Here is a 21,004-nt window from a genome sequence, read left to right as displayed (position 1 = left end):
GCCTGGTATGGTGGTGGGTGCCTGTAGTCCCAGCTACTGGGGAGGCTGAGGCAGGAGAATGGCGTGAACCTGGGAGGCGGAGCTTGCAGCGAGCCCAGATCGCGCCCCACTGCATTCCAGCCTGGGCGACAGATTGAGACTCCGTCTCAAAAAAAAAAAAAATCTATGATGGGACTGTTGGGTCAGTTTCAATGGTACAGAAAAGAAGCCTCAAAGCCTGACTTAGTAAAATCTGTCCAAGTTCCACCACACACATTCAAGATGGTGGAACAAGACAAGACTCAGTGTGGGACTGGGGGCATCCAATCAGGGGTTTGTCCTTGCATTGCAGGAGAGTAAGGCAAAGAGAAAGGGGGGCCTGGCATTGAGAATAAAGATAACAGAACAGTTTAAGGTTAAGGGCTCTGCCCCCAGGAGACAGACACCTTGAGTTCAAATCATGGCACTACTTCATCCTAGCTGGGACCTTGAACAAGTCACTTTACCTCTGCCACCTCAATTTGCTCATTCATAAAATAGAAGAGATAGAACTCACTCTATTGGTGTTCTCACGAGGACTCAAGAAGCTAAAATTAAGGGGTGAATGCCAGCAAGGGACATAGCACTCAGGTAGCATGTCAGTGCCCGCGGGAAATAGCAACTCTGTGTGTACCGTCATGTGACCAAGGATGTAAGAGAGCCAGGATGATGACCTCTGATCCCACATCTCCCGAGTTCTCACCAGTTCCCTGGGTGTAGGGAAATCTCCCTCTTCTTCCTCACTGTCGTGGCAGGAAAAGAGGGAGAACAGGCAGAGGCTATGGATCTTGGGGGAAAGGACAAGGTAAATCAGCAGAGAAAAAGGAAGCCCATGAAATAATCTAAATGTCAGGGTGCCAGGGCTTTGGGGGTGGGATAGGCAGCCCACCCCTGGACTCATGTTTAAAAGAGTCAATGCAGGCTGGGTGCAGTGGCTCATGCCTGCAATCCCAAGGAGGCCAAGGACGGCAGATCACTTGAGGCCAGGAGTTCAAGACCAGCCTGGCCAACATGGTGAAACTTTGTCTCTACTAAAAATACAAAAATTAGCCAGGCGTGGTGGTGGGCACCTGTGGTCACAGCTACTTGGAAGGCCGAGGCACAAGAATCACTTGAACCCAGGAGGCGTTCAAGACCAGCCTGGCAGGCCAGGCGCGGTGGCTCAAGCCTGTAATCCCAGCACTTTGGGAGGCCGAGACGGGCGGATCACGAGGCCAGGAGATCGAGAGACGATCCCGGCTAACACGGTGAAACCCCGTCTCTACTAAAAAATACAAAAAAACTAGCCGGGCGAGGTGGCGGGCGCCTGTAGTCCCAGCTACTCGGGAGGCTGAGGCAGGAGAACGGCGTAAACCCGGGAGGCGGAGCTTGCAGTGAGCTGAGATCCGGCCACTGCACTCCAGCCTGGGTGACAGAGCAAGACTCCGTCTCAAAAAAAAAAAAAAAGACCAGCCTGGCCAACATGGTGAAACCTTGTCTCTACTAAAAATACAAAAATTAGCCAGGCGTGGTGGTGGGCACCTGTAGTCACAGCTACTTGGAAGGCCGAGGCACAAGAATCGCTTGAACCCAGGAGGCAGAGGTTGCAGTGAGCCGAGATCACACCACTGCACTCCAGCCTGGGCGACAGAGCGAGACTCTCTCGCAAGAAGTAAAACTAAAAGAGTCAATGCAGCAAGAAGCCACGGAAGTGAGACACATTCCCAGCCATGAAATACGGGCTGACTCACACGGTCTCCGCAGCAGCTGATGAGTTTTAAGATGATGACCTCGCAGCAGGTGTGACAAAACCAATCTCACCGCGGCTATTACACTACGGTCACTGGGAATCTTTCAGCCGAGGGCTGTCACATTCCTGTCACTTAAAGCTTCCTCGCCTAAGCCTGAAAATGATCAGTAGGGTCTGAAACTTTCTTCTCTCTCTCCTACTCTGTGCCGAGTGTTTCACACGTGTGTGTGTGTGTGTGTTAGAGGATCGTTGGGGTAAGGATGGAGAAAGAATAATTTATTGCACATTTGACAAATATTCATGACCCTAAGTGCCAGGCACTGTTCAAAACACTGGGAAGACATTGTGAGGAAACTGGATGAGGTCTCTGCCCTCATGGAGCTTATAAACTTGAAGGAATTATCTTGGTAGTTATAGTCAAAGCTTCCTTCCTTCCTGCTTTCTTCCCTCCCTTCCCCTCCCCTTCTCTCCCCTCCCCCTCCCTTCCCTCCTTCCTTCATTCACTGATACACTTAATAAACATTCTGGAGTCAGACTACATCCTAGCTTGGCTGCTTATTAGCTAATGCAGCATTGGGGAAATTTCTTAACCTCCCATTCCTTCCCATCCAAAATGGAGATAGGAACAGGACACCCTCACAGGATAAGTCCCACAGCTTCGGGAAAAACCAGCACTGAGAAACAGCTGAGAAACTGAATTCAAGCAGGGCTTTGCCTCAAAGCCTGTTGACCTGGAGGGCTGAGGATGATGGATGAGGAGTTTGTGCAGATCTGAACGTGCTGTGTCCTTTGTTCTGGCTGCCTTAGGGTCCACCGTGTATCTCTGAGATTGATGAGGCAGGTGCACCACCCGGCAGGCTACACACCATACAAGGCTGACCTTGGTTGGGAAGCATCATCATCATCCAATACTGTCTGTAGGACTCCATTCCAGCAAGACATCTGGGGGCCTGGAAGGGGGTCCCTCCCCCGGAGAATGTCACAGAATCCTTGATCTATGTCCTAACAATACTCAGGTCCTTCTGTATCCTTTAGATAATTTGATTTATCCAAGGGTCTACTGTTGACATTTGTCCCTAAGTGGTCAGATTCATGGACTTGATGAGGACATTCAGTGAGATCACAAGTCAAGAGCTTACTGCAGAGCTGCCACTTAAAAAATGCTAGTTATTCTTGTCCTTAAGCCCGTGCTAAGTGACAGGCATGTGCACATCCATACACACACACACACACACATCCACAAATCCACACACATATCCACACATCCACACATCCACATATCCACACATTCACACACACATCCACACATCCACACACGCACGCATCCACACCCACACACACATTCACACACGCACACACATATCCCCACACACACGTCCACAAACACGCATGCACACATCCACACACCCACACATCCACACACACACATGCACACACATATCCTCACACACACACGCGCACAGATCCACACCCACACCCACACACACACATACACACATCCAGACACCCACACACAAACATCCACACACACATCCACACATCCACACAAATATCCACACACACATCCACACATGCACATCCACCCACCCACACACACACGTGCACACAGTAAAGGTCAGTAAATGTACAGGGGTAACCATTGTTCCTGCAGCAGCACCATTAGGTAAATAAAAATAAATACATATTTTAAAAATTTTTAATTCCTATTTGTATTTTTAAATTTTTTGTATTTTTGTATTTTTTTTTAAACAAAGGGATCTTGAGTACTTAAAAGCAAGACTCATGTTCTCTGTCTTCCTTTTACTTTATTTTATTATTATTATTTTGAGATAGTTTCTCACTCTGTTGCCCAGGCTGCAGTGAAGTAGTACAATCTCAGCTTGCTGTAGCCTCCGCCTCCCAGTTTCAAACGATTCTTGTGCCTCAGCCTCCCAAGTAGCTGGGATTATAGGCGCACGCCACCACACGTGGCTAAATTTTTTGTATTTTCACTAGAGATGGGGTTTTGCCCTGTTGGCCAGGCTGGTCTCGAACTCCTGGCCTCAAGTGGTCTACCTGCCTCAGCCTCTCAAAGTGCTAGGATTATAGATGTAAGCCACCACACCTGGCCTCTGTCTTCCTTTTAAAACACAGGGAGGAAGGGATTGTTTCTGAATGCTCACGTATCATTTTTATTTCCAGACAAAAGGGAAGATACTTCTTAGCCATAAAGTGCAAATGTTCTAGAACCTTCCTCAGAGATGTCTCTGAGAAGGAATTATGCATGGGAAGCATTTAGCTCAGGGTCGGGCACATGCAAAGGGCTGGATAAATGACAGCTGTGAATATTGCAATTCATTTTATGCAGGGAGAGGGAAGGTCATATAATGTCCTAGTGAGAGGATGGGCTTTCAGAAGTTCGAGGCTGTAATGAGCTACGATGGCCTCACTGCATTCCACCCTGGGCGACAGACCAAGAGCCTCTCTCTAAATAAGTAACTAAAAATTTATAAAGAATACGTGTTTTAAAGGCAGAAAGAGCTGGGTCTGAACCCTAACTCCCCATTTACTAGCTGGGAGGCCTTGAGCAGGTTGTTTGATTTCTTCAAGCCTCAGTCTCCTCATCTGCAAAATGGGATGATCACAGACTCAGCCTCTTGGTGCTGTGAAAAATCAGTGAAAGAATAGGGGCGGGGCTTAATGCCTGCCTAGAAGGTTTGATGTTCCTGCTGCCTCCAGTGGAGCGTGGGTGGGGTGCTGACAGGCAGCACAGGGAATTTTCCAGCCAGGTTGCCTCTTAACCTCTGGTTTGGTTTGGTTTTGCTTGTAACCTCTCACTGTTTGTCTGCAAAAGCCCAATTTTTTCATTTTAATTTGATGGATTTTTATATTTTTTGTATTTTTAAATTTTTTCTTTTAGTGACAGGGTCTTGCTGTGTCTCCCAGGTTGGAGTGCAATGGTATGATCATAGCTCACTGCAGCCTTGAGCCCCTGGGCTCAACCGATCCCCCCACCTCGGCCTCCTGAGTAGCTGGGACAAAGGCACACACAACCACACGCCAGCCACACACAGCTAATTTTATTTTTTATAGAGACAGGGTCTGGCTACATTGCCCTGTCTGGTCTTGAACTCCTGGGCTCAAGCGATCATCCCGCCTCAGCCTTCCAAGGTGCTGTGATTACAGGTGTGAGCCACTGTGCCTGGCCTTAATTTGTACTTTTTAGAGACAGGGTCTCCCTCTGTCACCCAAACTGGAGTGTGGTGATGCAATCATAGCTCACTGCAGCCTTGAACTCCAGGACTCAAACAGTCCTCCCACCTCAGCCTCCTGAGCAGCTGGGACCACAGGTGCGCACCACCACACACTCAGAGCCCACTTTTTAAATGAGTTTGTCTTGAAAGACTATCTGCAACTCTTCAGGAATGCCCTACTCTGTAGCTAATGAACGCTCAACCCACATGACTTTGATGTTGCTAGAGACCCCATCTTGTTATTTTCCCCCATTTTAGAAATGAGGGAACTGAAATTCAGAGAGTACAAGTAACCTGCCCAAGCTGACAGGCTTAAAAAAAAGAAAAAAAACAAAACTCAGGCCTGAGAGCAGAGTGTGTGCTCGTCAAAGACCCCAGCATAGGGTCTGTCTTCCCCGTGGGTGATGGAGCAAAGGTTTTGGAGTCAGATTGGCCTGAATTCAGTTCCAACTTCAGGGTCTTGCTTAAAACAGGAGATGACAATAGCCACTTCCCTGGGTGGTGGCGAGAATCAAATGAGGCTTTTAAAAACGTGCATAATGCCTTTATCTCAGGGCTCGGCACACAGTAGGCAATCAATAAAGATTAGGTTTTCCTCTCTCCTCCACACTCGTCTTTCCTCGGCCACATCCCCAAAACACTCACATGAACCTGAGCTCAGACTCCCGGCGGACCAAGACTTCCCGGAGACGCTGAATTTTTGCCATCTCCAGCTCAATCTCCTCCGGCATCATGGTTGTCTCCGCCATGGAGATGATGTCCAGCTGATCTGTGCAGGAGACACGAAACGCAAGCATCAGGACCCCGAGGCTGCACCGTGGGACCCACCCTGACATGGTTTCAGGGCACAGCCTTGCTCCGCGACTGTCATACGCCTTGAGGGCACACAGACTTCAGCCTGTGCCGCAAATGTGTATTCGTGAGCACGCCCTTTGGAAACCAGAAAACGTGTTTTCCACAGGAACTTCGTTTGTTTGCTTTTTTGTTTTGAGACGGAGGCTCGCTCTGTCGCCCAGGCTGGAGTGCAGTGGAGCAATCTCAGCTCACTGCAAGCTCCGCCTCCTGAATTCACACCATTCTCCTGCCTCAGCCTCCCGAGTAGCTGGGACTACAGGCCCATCTTGGTAATTTTTTAATTTTTACTTTTTGTAGAGATGGGGTGTCACACTCTGTTGCCCAGGCTGGTCTGAAACTCCTGGCCTCAGGCGATCCCCCCAACTTGGCCTCCTGAAGTGCTGGGATTACAAGCGTGAACATACATACATATACATATATATATGTATATATGTGAATATATATGGTTGTATATATATAATATGTATACTATACACAGACACACTTTATTTTTTTCTTTTTGAAACGGAGTCTCACCCTGTCGCCCAGGCTGGAGTACAGTGGCACAATCTTGACTCAGTGCAACCTTCACCTCCCAGGTTCGAGTGATTCTCCTACCTCAGCCTCCTGAGTAGCCGGGATAACAGGTGTGTACCACCACACCCGGCTAATTTTTGTATTTTTAGTTGAGATGGGGTTTCATCATGTTGGCCAGGCTGATCTCTTAACTCCTGGCCTTGTGATCCGCCCACCTCAGCCTCCCAAAGTGCTAGGATTACAGGCATGAGCCATCGCGCCTGGCCAGACACACTTTTTTAAAGTCTGAAAAAGTACACTAAAATGTTAGCAGTTAAAATGTTAATACATATGCATGTGAATATATATACTATTATGTACATATACATATATCCACTGTGATACAGGTCTTATTTTTCTAATATAAAGTTAGGGTCTCACTATTTCATTACGTGTTCTTTTCACCTAGCAGCATGCCATGAGCGCTCCTGCCTGTCCTTGGATGGTCTTCCTCGGCAGCAGCGTGGAAGGCGGGGTGGTTTTCTATTTGTGGCTGCATCACGAAGCACTTAAGCAATCCACAGACATGTGGGTTGTTTCCTATTTTTTCCCCACTGTAATCATGGGGGAAAAAATGTAAGAATTATTTTCACTCTAAGAATGTTCCAATGAGGAACATTCTCAAAGTGAAATCTTTGCACACATCTATGGGGTTCCTTTGCGCTATGTTTCTAGGGTGAATGGCTGACATATAACGGATGCGCTATTCAAGGCCTTTGATCGGTAGTGGGGGAGACTCAGGGCAGGAGATGTTCTTGGTGTACCCTGAGACACCATCACATCGCCTGTATCTGCTAATTCGTTCCACACCCACCCCTAAGATGGAGCCCACCCCACACCTCAGTTCTACAAGGGCGTCTGTCTTTTTCCTTATACTCAAGGAATAATAGAAGTTGGTATACCTTATACCCATGATTTGGAAAGTTGTTCTCTTTTTCTTTTCCTTTTTTTTTTTTTTTTCTGAGACAGAGTATCCCTCCATTGCCCAGGCTCGAGTGCAGTGGCACGATCTCAGCTCACTGCAACCTCCGCCTCCCGGGTTCAAGCGATTCTCCTGCCTCAACCTCCTGAGTAACTTGGATTATAGGCTCGTGCCACCATGCCCAGTTAACTTTTGTATTTTTAGTAGAGTTGGGGTTTCACCATGTTGGCCAGGCTGGTCTTGAACTCCTGACCTCAAGTGATCAGCCTGCCTTGGCCTCCCATAGTGCTGGGATTACAGGCATGAGCCACCACACCCAGTCTTCTTTTCTCTTTTTGTAGAGACGAGGTCTCGCTATGTGGCCCAGACTGGACTGGAACTTCTGGCCTCAAGCAATCCTCCTGCCTCAACCTCCCAAAATGCTGCGATTACTTATAGGTGTGAGCCACTGTGCCCAGTGAAGGTTGTCCTGTTTCTACCTGTCCATCTGCCTCCTATATCCTGGGCCCCTGGCCCTTGCACACCTGCCCAGGGCTTAGGGCGCTGTGATTTGCAGGCTTCCCTGAGGTCAGTCCCTGCCTGCTTGGATCTCTGGACAGAATACGCCCTCTTCCAGGAGCCCACCTGATGCATTTGTCCACCTGTGGGACTCTCCTGGTCCTGAGGTTTTCAGCAGACATTGGATTCTTGGTAAACTGGCGTTCCTTTCCATCACCTACTCCCTAATGTGGCCATTCCATGTGCCAAAATTATCTGTCTGCCCTCCGCCAATCAAAACACCTTATTTTGCTGAGGAGACCGGAAGAAGGTAATTCTCTGGAGTTGATTCTCACATTGAAATGAATGGCCTCTCTTCATTCTCTCCGAGACAAGACAATTCCCTTTTTTTTTTTTTTTTAAACCAAGTCTTGCTCTGTTGCCCATGCTGGAGTGCGGTGATGCAATCTCCGCTCACTGCAACCTCTGCCTCCTGGGCTCCAGCAATTCTCCTGTCTCAGCCTCCTGAGTAGCTGGGTCTACCGGTGCATGCCACCACGCCCAGCTAATTTTTTGTATTTTTAGTGGAGAGAGGGTTTCGCCATTTTGGCCAGGCTAGTCTTGAACTCCTGACCTCAAGTAATCTGTCAGCCTTGGCCTCCCAAAGTGCTGGGATTACAGGCATGAGCCACCGTGCCCGGCCTGACAACTCTCAATTTTCAAGAGAAACAATAACAAAGGCAATGGAAAAGGCCAAGCAATTATATGGGGAGAAGAAAAAATTTAACCTGACCGTCACTGGCCTATTGAAGATTTTCTCCTCTTTGAGTTCAGCATCTCGGAGCAATGTCTGCTTCTTTTATATTTTCAGGGAGCTCCAATATTTCATAAAATAGATAAGTGCAGAACACAAATAGTGCAGAACCTGCTGTTGGGTTGGAGAGGGGGTCACCAAACAACTGTATAAGTGGGAGGAAGACAGCAGAGGTAGGTGAATGGGAAAAACGTGAAATTGGAGAGATTCACAATCACGTCCTCCCTGCCTTCTAAAGATGGCGGGTCTCGAAGATTATCTGGCCACCTGGCCAAGCCTGTGCCAGGGTAGGGTGAAAAGGGAGACACAGTGGAGGGAGAGGAGGGAGTGTCAAAGAGAAGCAGGAAGGACAGAGGTCAGAGGAGCCGTCTCAGGCTGTGGCTTGGGGAGAGGGAGCGATGTCTGTCTGCAGAGGATTTGTAGGAAATGTCTCATGTGATGTGCTGGCCGAAGATCTCCTGGGGTCTTCTGGTTATGCTTCAAGGCCCCTGGAATCCAATTTCGGGTCCTACTACTGTCCCTGACACCATACTGTGGTGGCTCCTGGGATTGAAGCAGCGAGGACAGGCTTGAGGAAGGAGGGAAAGAGGGAGGGATAGGATCAAAATATTAATATTGAGCCGGGCGCGGTGGCTCAAGCCTGTAATCCCAGCACTTTGGGAGGCCGAGACGGGCGGATCACGAGGCCAGGAGATCGAGACCATCCTGGCTAACACGGTGAAACCCCATCTCTACTAAAAAATACAAAAAACTAGCCGGGCGAGGTGGCAGGCGCCTGTAGTCCCAGCTACTCGGGAGGCTGAGGCAGGAGAATGGCGTAAACCTGGGAGGCGGAGCTTGCAGTGAGCTGAGATCCGGCCACTGCACTCCAGCCTGGGCGACAGAGCAAGACTCCGTCTCAAAAAAAAAAAAAAAAAAAAAAAAAAAATATTAATATTGGCTGGCATAGTGGCTCACGCCTGTAATCCCAGCACTTTGAGAGGCCGAAGCAGGCGGATCACCTGAGGTGAGGAGTTCGAGACCAGTGAGATCAACACAGCGAAATCCAGTTTCTACTAAAAATACTAAAATTACCCTGGCATGGTGGCAGGTGCCTGTAATCCCAGCATATTGGGAGGCTGAGGCCCGAGAATCGCGTGAACCTGGGAGGCGGAGGCTGCAGTGAACCGAGATTGCACCACTACACTCCAGCCTGAGGGACAGAGTGAGACTCCGTCTTAAAAAAAAAAAAAAAAGATATTAATACTGAGTACTACTGTGTGCTATGATGCTACCAAGCTGGAAGACCAGCCTCATCGAATCAGATGGCCTGGGTTTCAGTTCAGTTCTGCCCCTCCCTGGCTGTGTGGCCCTGGGGAGTTCGTTAACCTGTCAGCAGCTCTGTTTCTCCTGTAAGATGAGGATAGTAAGGGAGCCCACCGCCCAAAACAGACATGAGGGATGAATTATCCCGGCACGTCACGTTTAATATACGCTTGCAATTGCCCTCATTATGACTGTTGCACCTGCTCTGCCCATCACCTCTTTTAATCCTCGCCATAAGCCAGCAGGTTCAGTAGGTTCTCATTTTCACAAAGAAACAAAGGCTCAACCCTGGCAAGGGAAAGAGCTGAGTCCAGGTCTGGCTTCAAATTCATGCTCTTTGACCCTCACAGCTGCCTCTGGTCCAGGCAGCTGTTCTAAGTCCGACACACCCCATTCATTCCCATCTCAGAGTCAAGCGTGGGGCTGTAACAAGTCATGGCCAATGAGGAGGCTTAAAACAAGAGGAATTTAATCTCTTGGAGTTCGGGAAGCCAGAAGTCTGAAACCAAGGTATTGGCAGGGTCATGCGCTCTCCGAAGGCTCTAGGGATGGATCCTTTCTTGGCCCTTGCAGCCCCTGGTGGCTCCTTGGTTTGTAGTATTAGGTTGGTGCAAAAGTAATTGCAGTTTTTGCCACTGAAAGTAATAGCATCACTTCAAGCTCTGCCTCTGTTTTCATAGGGTCTTCCTCCGGGTGGCTCTGTGTGTCCCTTTCTGTCTCATTAAGATTTAGGGCCCACCCTAATCCAATGTGAGCTCATCTGGATCCTTATCTGAATTACCCCTGCAAAGACTTTATTTCCAAATAAGGTCACATTCTGATGTTCTAAGATGCACATGAACTTCAGGAGGCCACAAACCCACAAGAATGAATGGCCACAGCCTTAAAAGCTTCCTGACAATAATGTCACTCTCTTCAGGGGCTTTAGACCCTGCACACGGAACACAGCCTTGGCTGGAAGCAGCAGGAGTCCCAGGAGGTGGCCGGGGGTGAGGGAAGTACATGGGAGAATTGGGGTCTGGCAAAAACCAGCCGGGCAGGAGCAGCGTCAGAAATCCTCATTTGACACTAATCATCGGCTGCAAGATCTCCAATGAGTCCTTTTATGTCTGTGCATCATTTTCCTCCTCTACACAAGAGTTCAATAGTTACCTGTGCCAGAGACTTTCTGTGTATTATCTCATTTAATCCCTATTTTACAGAGATGACTCTGAGGCTTAGAGAAGGAAAGTGACTTGTTCAATATCACACAGCCAGATCATTGCAGAGATAGTATTCAAACCCAGCTTGCGCTCTCTCTCTCTCTCTCTCTCTCTCTCTCTCTCCTCCCTGTGTCCCCTACAATCCATAACCACATGACCTTAACCACATAATCCAGCCTCCTGGTGAGGGCTGAATGCATTTGTGGCTGCGAAAGTGCGTAGTTAACCACCCCACGATATGAGTATTCTTGTTTTTCTCATCACAGTTCAGATGGGCAACCTGATTTCCATGGGACACATGCTGAAAACGGCAACACACCCTGGGGCGAGGCGTGGGACGAAGAGAATTAATCACACCCCAGGAATTGGCATTTTACCTCCATCCCCGGGGGAGGATGGAGGTGGTGGCTGCCAGGCTCCAGGTGCTTAGCTTGGATTTGGGGCAAAGAATGGAACAAGACCTATGTTGAAAAGTCTTGCTCAAGCATGTTTTTCTTCCCCAAGAGAAAGGAACGAAGCCTAAAGCTTGAATCATATACAAATTCTTAGAATCCTTTCTTGCCATGAGCTGTGTCTCTGCACCAGGCACTGTGTTGGGCTCATTGTAAACCTCATCTCTTTTTTTTTTTTTTTTCTTTTTTTGGTGAGGCAGAATTTCACTCTGTCTCCCAGGCTGGAGTGCAGTGGCATAATCTTGGCTCACTGCAGCCTCAACTTCCTGGGCTCAAGCAATCCTCTCACTTCAGCCTCCTGAGTAGCTGAAATTACAGGTTCGCTCCACCACACCCAGCGAATTTTGTTGTATTATTTGTAGAAATAGGGTTTTGCAATGTTGCCCAGGCTGGTCTCCAACTCCTGAGCTCAAGTGATCTGCCCAACTCAGCCTCCCAAAGCGCTGGGATTACAGGAATGAATCTCATCTCATTTCGTCTGCACAATACCTTAGGCCAGGGGTTGATACCCTATGGCCAGGGTACCAAGTGCAGCCCCATGCTTGATGTTGTAAGTAGAGTTGTTGTGGAACACTGATCACACTCATTCATTTACATGTCATTTATGGCTGCTTTTGCATTGCAAAAACTGAGTAGTTGCCACAGAGACTCCCTGACCCACGAAGCCTCAAATGTTTACCACCTGGCTCTTTATAGAAGAAGTTGGCCAACCTCTTCCCTGGGTGGTATACTGTAATTTCTCCCGTTTAAAAGTTATGAAAGCCAGGTTTACCCAGTAACGATAATAACTAACATTTGTCGAGCATTTATCACATGCCAGGACCTGTGCATTACCTTATCTGATTCTCAGAACAGCCCTGGGTGGTCAGTGCTGTTATCCCATTTCATAGATGGGGAAGTCAAGGCTCAGGAAAGGGAGTAAGTGATGGAGGTGAGATTTAAAACAAGATCTGTCCTACTCCAAAGCTCTTGTTGTAATGAACCATATTCACGTAAGAACTACCTCCCTATGTAAGTACCATCATCATCATAACAAAACTGAGTAGATCGGACTGCTTTAGACACAGAGGGAGTGGTTATTCCCAGACATTAGTGGGCATGGTGGATATCTAGGGAGGTTGTTTAAGAAATAATTCCCTGCCTTCACCTCCAGGGATTAGGATAAACCTGTGTTGGGGGTGTCATGTCCGGGGACTTTCATGAAGGAGGTCTTCAGATCAGAGTGAAAAATGCTGATACAGGACCTGAATAAATGAATATCACACACAGTCAGTTTCTTTCCAGTCTAAACTTGTGTGATAGAAATGAACCTGATAGGCTGTTCCTTTCTTGATCACATTTTCCAACTAGAAGGCAGGCATCCAACAGCTGCCAAGGAATGTTTCCACGAGGAGGACAAATCACAGGAAGAAACGGGAGGAGCTTTTCAAGCTGGCTGGAGATGACGGTCGCCACGAGCCTGTCATGCACACTTCCAAGCAAGAGCTTGCTGGCTGTGTGGAGACAGCAAAGCATGAAGGCACAGACATCCCCAGGGCTCCAACTGCCATTGCTGTCACCGAGCTTCCAGGAGCTGAGTCACTTCTGGGGGAAGAGGCAGCTAAATCCATCTTCCCATTCCCAAATGCCACCCTAGGGAGATGCATGCTTCCTGAGCGGTGGCACCAGCAAACAAGAGCTGAGCACCCGGGCAGCCCTGGTATGCACCAGCAGGTTTAATCACTGATCTCAAAACAGAACAAAAAGTAAGGCTACCCAGGGAGGAGTGGTGGAGGTGATGGAGGATGAGGACTGGTGATCTAGAAACTTCTCATTTAAATATAAGCTTGGAGGGTTAAACTGCTGGGGACCAGAGAGATACCTTCCCTAGCCCATCTTTTCCAATCAGTGGTCATGGTAGGAATTTAAGCCCTGGGTGCCCTATATATCCCCTGCTTTTACTTCTGCTTCATAACTTTATGTGCCTAGTAGTGGCCCCAGAGCTTGCTCATTTCGGGCATTTACCAGGAGCCACGATCTAGCTCATATCAACCTCTCTTTCTAGATTAATAAAATGAGGCTTAGAGAGGTCATAAATGATTGGTCAAACTCACTCACTCGTTACAGAAACACCAAGGGTTCTGTCTAGATCTTGCCACTCGCTGCACAGAAAGCCAATCACTGAGGCAATGAGTATTGCCAGAGAAGAAGGCTTTAATCCCGTGCTACAGCCGAGGAGATGGAAAGAGCCTCAAATCCATCTCCTCAACCCTCTAAAATTAGGGGTAGCAAGGAAGAAATGTAACCATGTGTTACATTGGGATACATTGTGATACATCCCTATTCCTTTTTTTTTTTTTTTTTTTTTTTTTTTCTGGGAAAGGATTAGGAAGGGGTAAGGAAGAGAATCTGGTCAACAGGATGCAGGTGGTTGGTTAGGCAATCGTGATGGTTGAGGAGTCTGGCATCTCATTGTCCCCATATAGTGATCTGGTAAATTTCAATTCCTTAATACTATCTGGGAGGCCCAGAGGTCAGTTTCTTGAGAAAGGAACTCAGATAAAACAAATGTAACTTTCTCAAATTTTAAGATGAGGGGGTCAATTTTTGTGTTTATTAAAAAAAAAAGAAAAGAAAAAACAAACAAACCATAGACATCAGTTCTAAGGGGCAATGGGGCAGTGCTATAGTGAGTGGTGGAAATGAAACTCAAACCCAGATCTATCTGATCCCAATGCCCAAGCTCTAAGGTCAAAAGAGCTACAGAACAGTGTTTCCAAAACTCTCAGTACTGCATAGAATTTACCCCAGCTACATACTCTGTACTCTACCATGTACTACTCCGTATGTCGTGACATTGACTTTTTTTTTTTTTTAGATGGAGTCACGCTCTGTGACCCAGGCTGGAGTGCAGTGGTGCAATCTTGGCTCACTGCAAACTTTTCCTCTCGGATTCACGCCATTCTCCTGCCTCAGCCTCCCAAGTAGCTGGGACTACAGGCGCCCACCACCACACCCAGCTAATTTTTTATATTTTTAGTAGAGATGGGGTTTCACGGTGTTAGCCAGGATGGTCTTGATCTACTGACCTTGTGATCCGCTCACCTTGGCCTCCCAAAGTGCTGGGATTACAGGCATGAGCCACCGCGCCAAGCCAACATTGACTTTTTTTCACTCAAACTCCCCAAAGGAAATGTCATATGACATCCACAAACAATGGCATAATTAGAAAATAGCCATAAAAATAAACCTCATGAAACAAAGCAATGCTGTTAAATTCTGGCTAAATCCTATAGCCTGCTTAAGGTTCAGATCGAAGCTTGAATTTTCTTTCTTAACAAGGTGAATCACCAAGTACTAGGGACATTAAAGACAAAGCTAGCACCAAATCATGGCTTTCTCCTTTAGGTAATCAGAAAGCTTGATAATTGGAGAGAAAATGAGTAGCTTTCCTGAGGTAATTCATTGCTGTTTGATGCTACAAGCATGAGAGTACCACTGGGGGTACCTATCCCATCCCCTGTTGTAGAATAGAATTCCAGTCCTTTGCATTGGAAAGGTCTTAAAGATTGTTTTGGTCAGCCTCATACCCACGTTGGATAGGATGTAAAATGACTTGGCAAGATGTGGTTCTCAGGATCCCTCAACAAACAGTTCTCATTCAAAATTCAATGAGAACTCAAGCTGGAAGGACAATTCTCAGCCATGGGTTAAGTCCTACCCAAAGAGGAATCAGCCATTTTGGCGATTATTTCAACCCAGCTCATATAACAAAGGCAATTAAACGAAAGGCTAGGGGGGCTATTCACTTCAGTCATTGGAATATACTTGGGTCACACAATATATTTAGGGAAGGACATGAGGGACTGGGGTAGGGGGAGTCAGTGTTGAGGGAGAATCAACTTTCACCTAATATGTCCTTTTCTCTTGTTCGGGTTTTTAAATATACTTTTTATTTTGGAATAATTTTAGATTTCTAGAAAATGTGGCTGCATGTAGTGGCTCATGTCTGTAATCCCACAGCTTTGGGAGGCTGAGGGAAGAGGATCACTTGAAGCCATGAATTTATGACCAGCCTGGGCAACACAGCAAGACTCCATCTCTACAAAAATAAAATGTAAACATTAGCCAGACGTGGTGGCACACGGCTGTGGTCCCAGCTACTTGGGAGGCTGAGGTGGGAGGATCGCTTGGGTCCAGGAGTTTGAGGCTTCAGTGAGCTATGATGGTGCCACTGCACTCTAGCCTAGGTGACACAGTGAGACATTATCTCTAAAGAAAAACAAAAAAAAAATTAAGAAAAGATTAGTTGCAAAGAGCACACAGAATTCCCCTCTACCCCTCATTCAATTCAATTCCCATATTGTTGACATTGCCAAGAAGTTGACATTGGTGTATTGTGACTAACTATATTGATTGAAATTTTAGCAATCTACCAATGGTCAGTTGCTACATTTTCAAAACAGATTTAAAATAAAGAAGAGAGAAAAGACAAAGGGCATGGGGAGCCAGGCCAGCCCTTGAAGAGGGCAAGAGAGAGGAGTGGTTCTGGGCATGGGCTTTTGGGTTTCAGAGTCCAGGTGTCCTGCTTGACCCACCCATCAATGACTCTGGGCACCTCAGTTTCTTCATCTGCAACACTGGGGAACAATCATGCCCACCTCGCAGGTGATTCATGTAAGTGACAAGCATATAGAAAGTTCTCTGCAACATATATTTGCTCTTATATTCGTTTAGTAACTACGCATTGAGAACCTGCTTTGTGGCAGACCCTGCTCTAAGCAATGGGGAAGGAGCAATGAACAAAACAGACAAAAATCTCTGCCCTTGTGGACCTGAGCTTCTAGCAAGAGGTTTACACTGTTGTGGAGAAAAGTTGCTCTAATAACCTGCAGGGGTCATTGGCTCAAGACAGATGTCGCTACAAGCATTGGCTCTACCACTAATTGTGCAACCTGGGCAAATTACTTGATCCCCCTAACTCTCAGTTTCCTCTTCTGTAAAATGGGACTAATAACTCCTGCCTCACAAAGCTGCTACTGTAGGGAAGAAATGGGATAATATACTTGTCCCTCAGTATCCGTGTGGGATTGGTTCCAGGCCTCCCTCTGGATATCAAAATCCTTGGATGTTCAAGTTCCCGATATAACAGGGTGGAATATTTGCATAGAACTCCCATACATCCTCCAGTAGACTTTAAATCACATCTAGATTACTTATAATCCCTAATACGATGCCTACACATCACTTCATTTACATAGATTCAGCATAGTACTCAAAGTTTTGCTTCTTGGTAATTTGTGGATTTTTTTTCTGAATATTTTCCATCCATAATCGGTTGAATCTAAGAATGTGGAACCCACAGATACAGAGGACCAACTGTATATACATCATGTGTTTGGTGTAGTGCCTGGACATCACAAAGAGCAGTCAGTAGCATTAGTCCTGCCATCACAGTGCCTTTCCCCAGAAGAAGCCAGACTAACACCGGGGAGAAAATGAAATCAGAGCCAGCATTCGATTTGAAGAACACAGAGTCATGGTCATGGGGACCATCTCTTGGCCCCTCTAGGTAAGACCACAGCCCCGCAGCTCCAACAGACCCATGCCTGCACTGAGAGGAGAATCTAGAAGGGGCCCCTCCAGCCTTTTGTCAAGGAGTCAGTTCCTGGCATTGACCCAAGAGTCTTGAAACCCAAGGGAATAGATCTGCGTCCTATGACCAGGAAGCCGATATCTGAATGCATTTCAAAGGCTCCTGGTGGCACTCCAGACTTCGTTGTTATCAATCATTCATGTAGGAAAGCAGCTCATTCCAACCCCCAAGCATCCTATTATGGGATGCACCAAGCATCTCGCCTTCTTGCTATAAAGTGAATGTAATGGGAAGCCGCCCGTTGCTTTTAATGAGTCACCATTTCCCAAAGAGATGAAGTCACTGCTTTTAACTCAGAAGTTCCTGGCTGCTCCATTTCCCCCAGCCTGCCTCGTGGAGAGGATGCCACTGGGCCCCTGAGAGCGGTCGTACCTTTCCTTGCACTCTGCCGTCCCACACATCCCGTCTCTGTGATGTCACCCCACAAGGAAGATTTTGTGGCTGAGGAAACTGACAGGCTTCAGATCCTGGCTATGATTGTTATTCTCCAGTGGAATCTCAAGCACATTTTTTTAACTTCTGCGAGTTTCTATTTTCCCAGCCACATCTAACATGTCAAAGGACACAAAAGTAATGAGGGAGGATTCACCACCAGCGGGCGAAGACGCAGGCACTGGCGTCAAGCAGACACGAGTTGACAGTCTGGCATCTTTCTAACGGCCGGCCTCGACAAATGCCCTAACCTCTGAGTTTCCTTATCTGTAAATCGGGGGTCAGAACCGAGAGAATGTATAGGTCAGCGTGGACCAATTGAAATAGAACACTAGCCACACATGTAATTTTGAACATTCCAGGAACCGCATTCTAAAAAATAAAAAGAGCTGGGTGCAGTGGCACATGCCTGTAATCCCAGCACTTTGAGAGGCCAAGGGGGGCGGGCATATCACTTGAGGTCAGGAGCTCAAGACCAGCCTGGCCAACATGGTAAAACCTCATCTCTACTAAAATTATAAAAATTAACCATGGCAGGGCGCGGTGGCTCACGCACGCCTGTAATCCTAGCACTTTGGGAGGCCGAGGCAGGTGGATCACCTGAGCTCAGGAGTTCAAGACCACCCTGGCCAATATGGCGAAACCCCACCTTCCTAAAAATACAAAAATTAGCCAGGCGTGGTGGCGAGTGCCTGTAATCCCAGGTAGTTGGGAGGCTGAGGAAGAAGAATTGCTTGAACCCAGGAGGCAGGGGTTACAGTGAGCCGAGACCATGCCACTGCACTCTAGCCTGGGCAACAGAGGGAGACTCCGTCTCAACAACAACAACAAAAATTAGCTGGGCATGGTGGCAGGTGCCTATAATCCCAGTTACTCAGAAGGCTGAGGCAGGAGAATTGCTTGAATCCGTGAGGCGGAGGTTGCAGTGAGCCGAGATCAAGTCACTACACTCCAGCCTGGGTGACAGAATGAGACTCCATCTCAAGAAAAAAAAAAAGTAAAAAGAGCTGGGTGCGGAGGTACACGCCTGTAATCTCAGCTACTCTGGAGGCTGAGGCAGGGGGATCACCTGAGCCCAGGAGTTTGAGTCCAACCTAGGCAACATAGCAACGAGACCCTGTCTCTTAAAAATAAAAAAAAAAAAAAAGATAAGACGAAATGGGCGAAATTAATTTCAGTAACATATTTTATTTAAACCAATAGATGTAAAGGATTATCAGTTCAAAATGTAATCAATATATTAAAGATATGAATAAGATGTTTTTTATTCTTTTTGGAGGGAGTATGGAAGTCTCAAGTCCAGCATGTATTTTTTACCCTTTGAATAGATCTCAATTCAAGCCAGTCATGATGGCTCACACCTGTAATCCCAGCACTTTGGGAGGCCGAGGCAGGTGGATCACCTGAGGTCAGGAGTTCGACACCAGCCTGGACAACATGGTGAAACCCCATCTCTACTAAAAATACAAAAATTAGCCAGGACTGGTGGCACATGCCTGTCATCCCAGCTACTTGGGAGGCTGAGGCAGGAGGATCATGTGAACCTGAGGGATGGAGGTTGCAGTTAGCCGAGATTGCACCACTGCACACCAGCTTGGGTGACAGAGTGAGACTCCATCTCAAAACTAAATAAAGAATAGATCTCAATTTGGAATGGCCACATTTCAAATGCTCCCAAGTCCTAAGTTCTTATTCACCATCCTGGGACACTTCATTCCTCTCCTTCCTTCTTTTCTCCCTGATACCTTCCCCTTTCTCAAAGATTCTGTCTCCCTGAGGTGTTTCTCCATTTCAGGATTCTTCTGCTTTCCCTCTTAACCACTCTCATGAAAGGGCTTCTGATGGACCCTCTCGTCCCACCTCCAGCCCCTGGGAGCCTACAGGTGGCCCTGCCTTTGGTCAGGGGCTCAGCAGCTTCAACCTGGATGGATCCACAGGTCACACAGAACCCTCCCCTTCAGCAGGGACTGTGAGGAAACCCTTAGAAGGAGCGTGTGGGGTGCAGGCCCCACAGGTCGGCTGCCCCCTAAATCCTAATAGGACTGGCTCAGCTGTGACTCAGAATCCCCTGCAGAATGAATGCCTGACATCAGCTCTCTCAGGCAGTGCGTCTGTCGGGAGCCAGGAAGGTGGCGGTAAGGACACAGGTATCTCTGTGGAGGGGACTCCACAGCAACGTCTTCACAGAGGCACCAGAAAACTGGAGATAGGCAGTGATGAGTTGCAAAGAGCATACAAAATTCCCCTCTACCCCTCACTCAATTTCTACTATTTGTTAACGTTACCAAGAAACTGACATTGGCACGTTGCTATTAACTATATTGGTTGAATGTATTGATTGAGTGATAAGGGGCGGGTAGGATTTGCCTGTACCCTCATCCCTTTGTTTCCTCACTCCCTACCCTGACTCCTTGCCTGGAGCTGGAAGGTCTTTGGTGAGCTGAAGAAAGACACGGCTTATTAAATAATAATGCCTCGACATCTTCCCGCAAGAGGCGGTCAGCGTTGGCAAGAGAAAAGCTCATCTTTCAGATGCTCTGAACAACCTGAATGATGAGCTGGAAGAAATGTCCAGGGCCTCAGAAATCAAACACTATCCCTCCAAGAAGTCCCAGATATAAGAGAGGTCCAGGTACAAAGAAACGACAAAGTGGGCAGAGGAGAGCATTTGATGTCTTAGACCATTTTTTTTTTAGAGACGATGTCTTGTTCTGTCTCCTGGGCTTGAGTACAGTGGCGCGATCTCAGCTCACTGCAACTTCCACCTCCCGGGTTCAAGTGATTCTCCTGCCTCAGCCTCTCGAGTAGCTGGGATTACAGGCACCTGCCACTTCACCCAGCTAATTTTTGTATTTTTGGTAGAGACGGATTTTCACCATGTTGGCCGGGCTGGGCCCTTGACTTTTGCAGTGAAATAGGAAATAAGGGTGGAGGTCAAGAGGTGAGGTTGAGGAGTAGAGGAGAGACTAAGATAGCCCATTTGGGGAGGAATCCTGGGAGGACCCAAGATTTGAGACAAACAGTTTCTTTCACAAGAAAGACAAACTCCAGGCTAATCCTGTGGACGTGTAATCTGAGAACATCTGAAGACTCATTCTGAGTGCAGGAGCGAACGCTAGAGCAAGAGCTTCATCTCACCACTGCTCCACAGCCTGTGAGCGCTTTGACATTTGGAGTTGGATCCTTCTTTGTGCTGGGGGCTGTGCTAAACACCATACGGTGTGCAGCAGCAACCCTGGCCTCTGCCCACTGGCTGCCAGTAGCATCCTCTCCCAACCCAAAATGTCTTCAGACACTGGCAAGTATCCCCTGGGGGACAAAATCACCCTTTGTTGAGAACCATAGGTTTAGACTCAGGGTCTTTCTCCTTTCCAT

General features: G+C 47.5%; 1 protein-coding gene across 1 annotated transcript in view; it reads right to left on the bottom strand.

Annotated features, from left to right (window-relative positions):
* BMERB1 (bMERB domain containing 1) overlaps window positions 1–21,004 on the bottom strand; it is a 170,688-nt gene that overhangs the window by 66,611 nt on the left and 83,073 nt on the right. Inside the window, exon 2 of the mRNA XM_005591321.5 lies at window positions 5,626–5,749. Within this exon, the coding sequence (XP_005591378.1) occupies window positions 5,626–5,749 (124 nt within the window). The remainder of the gene's footprint in view (window positions 1–5,625; window positions 5,750–21,004) is intronic.

Source organism: Macaca fascicularis, chromosome 20 (genome assembly GCF_037993035.2).
Source record: "Macaca fascicularis isolate 582-1 chromosome 20, T2T-MFA8v1.1".
Classification (NCBI taxonomy): Eukaryota; Metazoa; Chordata; class Mammalia; order Primates; family Cercopithecidae; genus Macaca; species Macaca fascicularis.
This window is presented reverse-complemented; position numbering and strand designations above follow the sequence as displayed.